Source organism: Cygnus atratus, chromosome 15, assembly GCF_013377495.2.
Source record: "Cygnus atratus isolate AKBS03 ecotype Queensland, Australia chromosome 15, CAtr_DNAZoo_HiC_assembly, whole genome shotgun sequence".
In the NCBI taxonomy this organism is placed as follows: domain Eukaryota; kingdom Metazoa; phylum Chordata; class Aves; order Anseriformes; family Anatidae; genus Cygnus; species Cygnus atratus.
The window spans coordinates 12792248-12803120 of NC_066376.1; the positions used below are offsets into that span (position 1 = coordinate 12792248).

General features: G+C 59.8%; 1 protein-coding gene across 1 annotated transcript; it reads right to left on the reverse strand.

Moving 5' to 3' along the window:
- Positions 1–6980: 6980 nt before the first annotated feature.
- Positions 6981–10552, reverse strand: LOC118249125 (noggin-2-like). The gene has a single exon (XM_035548802.2). The coding sequence runs from the start codon at positions 9941–9943 to the stop codon at positions 9293–9295; it is 651 nt and encodes a 216-aa protein (XP_035404695.1). The 5' UTR covers positions 9944–10552; the 3' UTR covers positions 6981–9292.
- Positions 10553–10873: the final 321 nt, after the last annotated feature.

Here is a 10873-nt window from a genome sequence, read left to right on the forward strand (position 1 = left end):
AATTTGGTTGTAAATTGAACAGATAGACAAATAATATAGTTCCAGGGCAAGTTTGGTCTGAAGAAGTTTCCCGTCAACAGCAACTGCAGTTCCTAGGGCTGTTTCTTTCCAGTGTGGGTCTTGGTGACTGACTTCTGTGCCTTCACAATTCCAGCTGAGGTGCATTTAACAGTATGGCTCCGGCTTGAAGTCATCTGGCTCCAGAGGCAGTCTTGCCAGATCCTAGGGACACCTACTTAGGGACTTCCTTTCTTGTATTTCTTGATCACCTCTTCTGGGTTGTAGGGTTTCACCCTGTTGGAGGCTGTTATTTTTGGGCCCATTCTTCTGAGCATGGGCTCTACCTTGGAGATCGAATGGAAGAGCATTTTAGAGAGGAGAATGGATTCTGTGTTCTCTGAAACTGCCCATTGCACTGGGATTTCCTGGCTGGACTCTGACTGCGCTCCAGGGAAGGCAGAGCCAGCCTTCCCCTCAGGAGCTCAGCGCCGTGGCAAGAGGAAAGGAAGATGCGTGGTAGGGTTGATCTGCAGGTCTGCTGGGCCTGTGGAAACTACTGCCATACTCACCAGGGCTCCTTTCTTTCCAGGCTTAAGTTCTCTCTTCTCATGCATTAGCTGGATTCCCCAGAGCACGCAAACAAGTGCTCTTATCCTCATGTGCATGCGCAGCCACAGAGACATCTCCAATCCTTGTTACAAAGGGATGAAAGTCTGCAGATGGCCTTTCTTAGGCAGCAGATGTGCTGCATCCTTTTTATGATTTTTTTTTAATGAAAAATTGTATCAAAAATGAAATTTTGATGAAAAACAGAGGAAAAAAAAAAAACAACTGAATTTTCATGATTCCTTTCCTGCCTCCTGGCTCGCTACAGAGTTGGTCAAATGTTTCTAAAATCAGCAACGCTTCAAAAATTTTGACCAAAAAACACAAGGAGTTTTTTTTAGAAAAATGTTTCTCAATTTTTCCCTCTGGTTTGGCCATGTGTCCTACTCACTGAAAGGAGACTCCACTTGGTTTCTGTGACTAGAACCACGCTTTAAAGAGCGCAGCCATTCCCTTAATTGGGGCTGATAAATCTTGCAGGCATAGATGAAGATAAATCACATTTCGAGCCCAGAGTACAAATTCTCAGGGTTGAAACATTTGTGTGGTATGTGTTAAGCAATTTGAAGGCTTATTGAAGTAACTGAGCTGGACAACAGGGCTGGACCTGGACCAGGACAACAACTGTGTACAGACACTCGGAGCATAGGCAACAGAGATGGAGGAGCCCTGATGAATCCCACTTCACTCAGGGCACTCATGGAGGGTATCTCCTTTCTTCTTCGCAGGGTATCTTTGGTTGTGTTTCTTCCACCACTCCCTTCGGGAGGACGGAGGGCTGCTTAGTCAGTCCCCTCGGGAAGCCTTTATTTTCAAGGCATGCTAAAATTCCCCGTGATGAACAATTTCACTTCAGCCCAGAGGAAAGCCATAGGGAGCTTTGGACTTCTTGGGTCTCTTTGTTGGACACTGGCTGCCACTGCTGCCACACAGGCCAGAGAAAAAGGATGCGCTGGCTCCAGCAAGGCTGGGAAGGCTGGACAGGCCGCCCAGGACTGGTGCTAATGGGTGAGAAGCAGAAGTGCCCAGATGAACCCTACTCCAAAACGCGTTGCCCAACCCAGCCTCAAAGCTTTTCAGAATCAGATAATCCTTTAGGTTGGAAAAGACCCTTAAGATCACCAAGCCCAACCATCGCCTAACGCCACCAAGTCCGCCACTAAACCCTGTGCCTAAGTGCCACGTTGACATGTCTCTTAAACACCTCCAGGGATGGCGACTCCATTGCTTCCCTGGGCAGCCTGTTCCAATGACGGACCAGCTTTTTTTGGGAAGAAATTCTTTCTAATGTCCAATCTAAATCTACCCTGCTGCAACCTGAGGCTGTTTCCTCACATCCTAAACAGAGCCCTCGGGGCAGACCCGCTCCCCTCGAGGCTCGCCTGTGCCCCCGCTGCCGGCAGGACCCCTCACGGGACCGACTACCGGGTGGTCAGCTCCCCCAGCCCCTCGGGGCTGTCGGCTGAGGGCACTGCTCGCCCTCGGAGCCGCCCGGGCCCGGCCGGGGCGGGGAACGGGCACCCCCGGGCCCGCCTCAGGCCGCTGCCCCGGGCGGGCGGAGCGGGGCCCCGGAGCCGCCAGGCCCCGCGCGGCCGCCAGGTGGCGCCCGCCCCCCGGACACGGTGCCCGCGGCGGCGCCCGGCGCCGGCCCCCGGCTGGGCCCGGCCCGGCCCGGTCCCCGCCTAGCCCGGCCCGGCCCGGCCCGCCCCGCCGCCACCCCGTGCCGGGTCCTTTGGAGCCCGGGGCCCGGCGCCGAGGAGTCGGGGCCGGGAGACGGGAGGCCGCGGGGCCGGGGCGGGCCGCGGGCCGCCTCCCCCGGAGCAGGTCCCTCTCCCGGCCTGCGGCCCGGCCGGCTCCCCCCGGAGCCCCGGGGCGGGAGGAGACGCTCCGGGAGCCCTGAACGGGTCCCCGGGCCCTGGCTCCGCCGCAGACGCTTCCCCGTGCACCTGGAGCCGTCCCTGGGGCACTCGCTCGGCCCTGCTGGCGGCCAGCGGGAGCCTGGTGCCTGAGCCCCCAGTACCAGCCCCGCTGCTGCACGGCCTCCCCTAACGCAAATCCTTTGCCACAGCGCAGCCCAGAGCAGCAGCGTGGGCAGCTTGGGCCGAGGAGACGCTTCCTGGTGCCCGTCGGATGCTGCAGAGCTCCGCACACACCCCGTCACAAAAGTGCTTGATTATAAGCAGCAAAGTCCAGTTTCGCAGCGACACGTTGTCCTGTGTCCTGCCTTCTGTGGCTCAAAGAGGTGTCCAAGGGGGAGGTTGGCTGCAGTTCCTGGTGGGAAGGGAGGAGGCAAAGTAAGCTCTTTCCTAAAATATGGTCAAAGAGCAGAACACCAAGTCCAGCCTAGTGCTTCATCTCAGCTCTGGGGTGAAATACGGTCCCTGTCTCAAGAAAGCAGATAAACTGAGCCAGGGCTGGAGGCCCAGTCCTTTATTAGTACCATCTCCTGGAGAGACTGTCTTTTGGCAGTTAATGGGGTGGAAGCAGACCAGGCAATGCCTGAGGGCACCAACAGCCTCAGAGGGGTCTGATGGCTCTTGCACAATGCTCTGAGAAACATATGGACGGGAACACCTGTACATGACTTCCCAGCATAAGCCAGCATCTGTGACAAGGAGCTCTCTCCTGCAAGACTGCTGTTCTCCCTTCCCCACCCCAGGCTCAGAGCCTACTCTCCTGTCCTGCTCTGGCATGAAGTGATGCAACCTTAACCTCATGTAGACTCTCCAGAGGCTGCTTCCAAGGCAGCAGATTTTTTAATTTTTTTTCCCCCACTGAATTCAGCAAACTTCCTAGTGGGTTTTAGGATTCCCTGGGGAAGGTCCAGACCCTAACTAACGAGGGTGGCCAGTGAGTTCAGCTGGTCACCTGCTCTCTGGCCTGTACCATGGGGAGCCAGTTGGTTCCCAAGGCCATGCCTGTGTGTGACGAGACATGGCCGATCCTGCCAGGCTCTGGGAGCAGCCGTGCTGCAGACTTGGCAGTTACCTGACGTGATATCCATCACCCCGGCTTCCAGATCCCTGCAGGAGCCTTCCCCATCATAAGTTCCATCGTCTTTCTCAGACTGTGGGCTCCCTTCCCTGTCCAGGCCATCCATATAACACCGGAGAGCAGGTCTCCTACAATACCTTGGTGGTAGCACTTCCGCCTGGCAGTGCTCTCTGGTGGTCCCTGGTCCTCTAAGGCCTGTGCCGTTCTTCATGGAGCTTGGAGGGGGGCTGAGGTCCTTTGGCCAGGGTACAGCACTGCCCTGGGAGGAACTCGGGGCCTGCAGGCTGAGAGAGCTAGAATCATCCTTCCCGAATCCCCTGCACCTATGCACAGCTTGGGCACAGCTGCACCAGCCACATCCCACACCATCTGCTTCAGGGCTTGGGTGTCTCCCTGGCAGGCTCATCCAGTGCAAAAAAAAAATAAAAAAAATATGTAGACTGTTTTGCTGTTTGCAAACTGGCCTTGCTTTTTGTGAATGGATTCATTCACTGTCTGCCTGAAAGAGCCATTTTAGCCAATGGTCTGCTTGCAAGCGCTTCCTCCCTGCTAGTTGTGATTTGCTCTCCCTCGCCCTGCCTCTCGGATTGGGCTCCCAAGCGCCACGTGATGGGGTCTCTTCTTCTTGACGGGATGTCTGACATTTTTAGGCAGAATAACAAGCAGCTAATGCCGAAGAGCAGCCATGCCTCCTGGATGGCACTGCTGTTAGTGTTTGTTTTCAAGTCAGCACTGGGGAGAGAGTCTCACGTGCATTTTTTGCAGATGAACTGGAAGCTGTCTGACACCTCTGGAGTGACAGCGGGTGAAGCCCCTGAGAGCCCCCGCGCCCTCTTGCAAACTCGTTGGTAGAGGTGGCAATGGCCAGCTCTGCTGAGGAGCAGCCGGGCACATGGTTGGGTTTGCTGCAGATGGAAGCACAGGGTGCGACAGAGGAGTGGAGGAGTGAGGAGGAAGGCAGCCTGCGGTGGGCCTTGCGCAGGAGGGGTGGAACCTGCATACTCACGGCCAGCAGCCCTGGGGAGATGGCAGAGCCAGAGCCCGCCGCTGCCTGCCCTGTGAGGCCATCTGTCCGCCTGTGTGCTCCAGCCTGCCAGTAATGACACTGACAGCATCAGTGATGTCCTATGTTTGTCAGCGTGGGGACGCAGAAGGGGCTGGGGTGCCAGGAGGAAGCAGGTCCCACACCCAGCACTGCTCGCACCAGCTTGCCAGGGACTTGCGGTGGGCTGAGCAGGTGTGCCAGGAGTCTGTCCTTCCCCGGCAGCTGCTGGTGGCCGTGCCTGGCTGTAAAGGTGACTGGCAGCAAACATTCACACGGGGAGAGGAGGGGAGAAAAAGCGTGGTTACGCACGTTGAGAAAAGTCCCACTTTAGCCTGAGCTTGAAAATGTGAGGAGGCCAGTTATTCCCTGCAGACCGTTTGCCTGCCTTTCTAGGAATGATGAGTGATAGGCTTAGATCATCACCCGGCCTGAGTCAGATATCTCAAGAGTTGGCATTAGATGCCTGAAAGCTCTGGCCCTGTGAATCTGGGTCAGCCTGGCAGAGCCAGCGTGCCGACAGAAGCAGTGTTGCTAGAGACTGGCCACAGCTAGGGGAGGATCTGCATGGACCAGAGCTAAAGAGGGGCAGGATGGCACAGGAACATGGGATGAAGTAGACTTTGGTAATGGAGATAAGAGATTTAATCTGCTGCTGGTGCCAAAGTCAAACAGGATGTGAAAGGTGAAGGAAAAGTCCTCTGTGCCACTGATTCAAATGTCAGAAGCTGTCCTGAGCTCTCACTCTCTCACATGACAAACAAATCTATGCCTGCGGCTGGAGTCATCTAAACCTGAGGCTCAAGCAGTGGAAAAGCCACTCGCTTGGTGGCAGAGTGGCCTTGACACATGGAAGCGGTGATGGCAACCTTGGCAGACCCAAGAGGGGCTCTCTGCTCCAAGCTGGCCTTGGTGGGGACTACGAGGGGAGAAAGATCCAAAGGTGGTCCAACCACAGGAGCTGCCTGGCACAGCCCCAGTGGGTGAGTTTCAGCCGGTGCTGGCCGTGCAGGGAAAAGCTGCCCGTGCTTCCCTGCCGTGGTGGTGGCTGCATGCCTGGGCCAGCTGCTGGGTCCCATGGAGCCTCCTCTGCCACATGCCCTGCCCTGCCCAAAGGAAGATGGGGTTAAGCTGTGAGCTGCTGAACCTCCCAAATGCTGCACCGTGGTCGCTGCTACTGCAAATGTCCTTTGAAATTGTGGTCTGTGCTCGCGAATGCTGCCCCTGCCCGAGCAGGGGGAGCGGGAAGTGGTGCGGGGGAGCAGCTGGCAGGGACGGCGGGTCTGGAGGTAGACACGCCATGTGGAGCAGAGAAAGGGGACAGACTGCAAAGCAAGCGGCTTCGCGGGGCAAGGACAGCATCACCCTGCAAGCTCCCGAGGAGCTGGGTGACCAGAAGGACCAGCTGGGCACCCGGCAGCGGGTGTGATCACGCCTGCACGTGTGTGGCCACGGACGTGCACTTCTCTTGCCAACACGATGACAAGCGTGACCCAACCTACAGGACGCCACCCACCCCCGGCGCTCCAGGCCCATCTCCAGGGCCACCACCCCAAAGTGTGGGGGGAAAGACCCGTGTCTGCAGAGCTGGCACCCACCGCATCTCGGGTCTCACGAAGGCCCGCTCTGCCCCCTCTCCCCTCCAGCCTGTCCCTTAATCACAAGCAGCTTGGGGAGACAATGAAGCAACCGCACCAAAGGGCCAGGCTCATTCCCCTTTGTCTTTCGCTCCTTTGAGGCTCGGCAGACGGGGCAAAGTCATCACGCCCACGGCCCAGCCGTCGCACGTCCGACTCATCGCCTCCCCGGGCAGCTGAGCAGGCGGCGCAGCGGCACGAGGGCGCCGGGTGCCCCGGCACCGCGGCTGCTCTGGGTGAGCCGGCCCGTGCCCCCCGGTGGCCCGTGCCCCCGGTGGCCTGCGCCCCCCCGGCCCCTGCCCACGGCCTGCAGAGGGTGCCAAGTACCTCGGCGCTCGGCGCTCTCGCTTCTGCCCCCAGACAGGCGGTTGTCTCGAGCGGGACCACCGCACGTTCCCCAGGGATGCAGGTGGCCCCCTCCTCCCGCCAGCACATGGCACGGAGGCTTTCAGGCTGGTTTTCTCTGGAGTTCACACAAATCTCTCCTTCCCCGCTCCCACCCCCCTTCCGCACACAACTGAACTCAGCCATTGAGTCCAGCGAATGGTTTATTTCCCAGGTTAGCACAAAGCAGGGGTCTCTGTGTGCCCCTGGAACCAGCAGAACAAAACGCACAAAGACGTTAGAGGGCCATTTGTAACCAAATCCCAACACACCAGATACTGTTGGGATTATGTCAGAAATATTTTCCCAGAATGCCCTCCCCCCATGCTCCCTCCTACAGATGTTCGGCCCCCACACCACAGATGTTGTTCCTCTTGCAAAATGAGCTTTCCCCTTCCTCTCCCAAATGCCCCTGATGTTTTGCACATTGCCGTCGCGAGGTCTCCCTTCCACCCTGCCCTCCGCATCCCCCCTTCCCCGCTCCCTTGCGGACAACCAGGCGGGAAGGCCAGCCTGCCCCCAGCGCAGGGACAGCTGCTGGCTCCGCGGGGACATCGGCTTCTGGGCATTCGTGCCCCTCTCGCCTCCGACCACCACCTCTGCCCGTTAGAGAAACCCTCTCCCTCTCGCTCTCCCTGTTTCAGCCTCTCTCCTTCTGCGTGTGACCTCCCAGGCCTCAGCAGCCCCAGGCAGGCTCACCAGAGGGACCTGCGCCAGGAGGTCCTTGGCGGAGATTTGTTCCTGGGGGGGGATGCTGGGCACATTTCAGACACCGGAGAGAACGGCCCGACCTTCCTCTCGCCACCAACAGCCCACGCGGAGCACTCAGGGAGACGCCTGGCAGCGTGTCAGGGCCCCGCTCCAAGGCCTGCGACAGATCTCCCTGCGGCCGGAGCACCCGGAGCGGTGCCGGCCTCCTCCCCGCTGGCCTTGCCGGGCCGTCCTGGCTGCCAGGGCGGCACGGGGCTCCGGGAGCTCCCATGGGAGAGCAGGGCCAAGCGCTGGTGGCACGCAGCACCCTGGCAGGATGGGTGTTTCCTCCTGACCCCTGCGCCGTGCCGCCAGGGAGGTGCTGGCCCCATGGCTCCGTTACAGCAGGCATGGGACTCGTCTCCATCCTTCCCTGCTGCGTTGGGGGGCTGCAGCCGGGAGGGGCGTCCGTCCTAAAGCAAGGGGCCACGGAGCTGCGTCAGCTGCTTTGGTGGCTGGGCTGGGAGCCTCTCCCATTTCTTCCGCCAGCGGGAGAGCTGGATCCGTGAGCCGTGGAGCACGCGGGAACCCAGGGCAGGCGACACAGAGTGGGCATCTCCCAAAGACTTCGGGTGGTACCTCTTGTCCGGGGCACCGCAGCTCCTGTGCACATCATGAGCAGCTTCTCTCCTGGCTTTTCTCGCCCTGACAGGTTACTGAGGCAAAAAGGACCCGGAGCGGGGTCCCTGGGATGCGCAGCCCGGAGCAGCTCCGGCAGCCCCGCGGCCTCTCGCTGCTCTGCGTCAGCGTGGCCCGGCCGTGGCCCCGTGCTCATCACCTGCTCCCAGCAAGAGCCCGACTCCGCTGGGCTCCCACCGAGCCAGCCGCAGCGCGAGGTTTTTCTTCAAAGATAGAGTTTATTGCTAAAAATGTTTTGATCAGTGATAGCTCATATTTACATTGATATGTTTTTAAAGGAATATTCAAGTAAACATTTCCAATAGTTTCTGGCATAATCTCTAGCTTCTTTTTTTTTTTTTTCCTATACACAAACATTAAAAATAAATAAACTGTACACAGAAAATTTCCTTTAACATCTCTACATGACTATATGTATTCCCACACAACAAAACGATTCCACTCTTTCATAGATTTGTACTTTTCTTTAAAATTTCCTCCTTAATTAATTGTTATACACTTAAAAAAAAAAAAAAACCTAGAGAGCTTGGCGAATTAGTTGAAACACCAGTGACAAGGTCTGAAGAAGACGGAAAAAAAAATACAGCACAGGGAAACAACTGTCTTCAGGGATGCTGCCGTTCTTTCTTTCATTCTTCTTTTTTTTTTCTTTTCCCCTCCTTTTCCTTTTGTTAAAATCATCTTTACAGGAAATTTCCGCCCTTCCCTTCAGCAGGGAAGCACTCAGGTTCTGTGGGGACAGGTTTAAAATGTGGTCCTATGTTTTTAAAATAATAATAATAACAATAATAATTATAATAATAATAAAAAACAGCTGCAATTTTCCCCCTTTCCTTTAAAATCTCTCTATTTACACGACTGGTATTTTTTTATTATTTTTATTTTTTTTTTTCCTTTTGTTAGAAGGCTATATACGTATAAAAATAGACATCTGATTGTAGTGCTTTACTGTGCCTTTGGCCTGCCCTGCAGTTCCTGGGTTCGCTTTTCCCCCTTTCAAATAAAATAACATTAAAATAAGTCAAAAAACGGTTCCTTCCCCACCCCCCCTTCCCCTCCCCCGGCGCCCCGGAGGGGAGGGGGGCGGCAAAAAACCACGAAACATCCAAACGAAAAAAGAAACCAGTGCAAGGGGCCGAGGGAGGCGGCGGGGCCGGCGCCCGGGCGGCGGGGCCGTGCCGAGCCGGGCCGTGCCGAGCCGAGCCGAGCCGAGCCGAGCCGTGCCGGGCCGGGCCGGCGGCTAGCAGGAGCACTTGCACTCGGAGATGAGCGGGTACTGCACGGGGATCCAGGTGCAGTACTTCTGGCTGGACCAGCCCTGGCAGTGCCAGCGCAGGAAGGTCTTGGTGACCGACTTGACGGGCTTGCAGAACATGCCCTCGGGCAGCGAGCAGGACTTCTCGGCGAAGCAGTTGCCCTCCTTGATGTAGCGCGGCCAGAAGCGGACGCCCAGGTCCTTCCAGGTGTAGAGCACGGGGCAGTAGGTGTACGCCCAGAGCCACTGCAGCACCTTCCGCCGCGCCTTCTTGCCCACCCGCAGGCGCGGCCCGTGGGGCGGTGCGCCCAGCTCCAGCCGCCGCAGCTCCGCGGGCAGCGCCGCCCGCGCCCGCCCCGCCGCCGCCGCCGCCGCCTCGGCGCCCGAGGCGTTGGCGGGGCCCGGCACGGCCACGGCCATGAAGCCGGGGTCGAAATGGCTGCCCAGCTTCTTGCGCAGAGTCCGCTCGTCCAGGTCCTGCTCCTTGGGGTCGTACTCGGGGTCCGGGTGCTCCACGATGTCTTTGACGGGCAGGTTGTCGCTGGGCGAGGGCCGCAGCCGCAGGAAGGGCTGCCCGCCGCCCGGCCGCAGCAGCCCCAGGCAGGAGCAGAGCAGGAGCGCCCCGATCGCCGTCATGCTCCGGGCGGGCCCGGCCCGGCCCGGCGGCCGGCCCCGCCGCCCCGGCTCGGCGCTGGCTTCCCCGCGGGGCTGGCGCTGCGGGCTCGGCTCCTAGCGCTGCCCGGCGGCGCCTGCCGGCTCCCGGGGACTCATAAATAGGCAGAGACAAAGTCCGGCGAGGCCCGTTACTTTAAATAGCTCGGCCGGGGTTGTGTGACAGACGCATCTGAGGCTCGCTGCGCGGCCGCTGGCTCCCCGGGGCTCCCCGCCGGGCCGGCTCCAGCCGCGGCCGAGAGCGCCGGGGGGTCCGTGCCTCCCCCGCGGGCGGCGGCGGGGCAGGGCACGGCTGCAGCCGAGCCTTCCTCCTTCTCCTCCTCCTCCTCCTCCTCCTCCGCCGCCGCTCTCGCTCGCTCGCGCTCTCCCCCCAAAATTCACAGCGGACTCGTCTCCATCGCCATGGTGACAGCTGGGCTGAGCCCCACGACAGCTTGTCTAGACGGTGTGACAGGGTTTGGCGTGAGACCGGAGCCCGAGAATAAAACCCTCCTTTATAGCCGGGCGAGCCGGCCGAGGGGGCGGGGAGGAGGGTCACGGCGGCGCGGCCCGCTCGGGCGGCCCCTGCGCCGCGCCGCCTGCGCGGGCACCGCCGGGGCGCGGGGCTCAGGCGGCGGCGGGCGGCGGCGGCAGCGCCCGCGGCCCGGCCGGGCTCCTCCTCATAGCGGGCGGCCGGGGCGGCCCGCGGCCCCCCGGGGCATCCTCGGCGGGGGGCTCCCCGGCAGCGGCGCGGCGAGGCGAGGCGAGGCGGCGCGCCCCGGCTCCCGGCGCGGTCCCTGGCGGCTCCTCGGCGACGGCGGGCGGCGCTCAGCACCCCCGGCGGCCCATGCTGCCGTCCCGCTCGGGGGGCCCGCTCGGCCCCGCGGTGCTCAGCGCATCCAGCCGCGGGGCAGC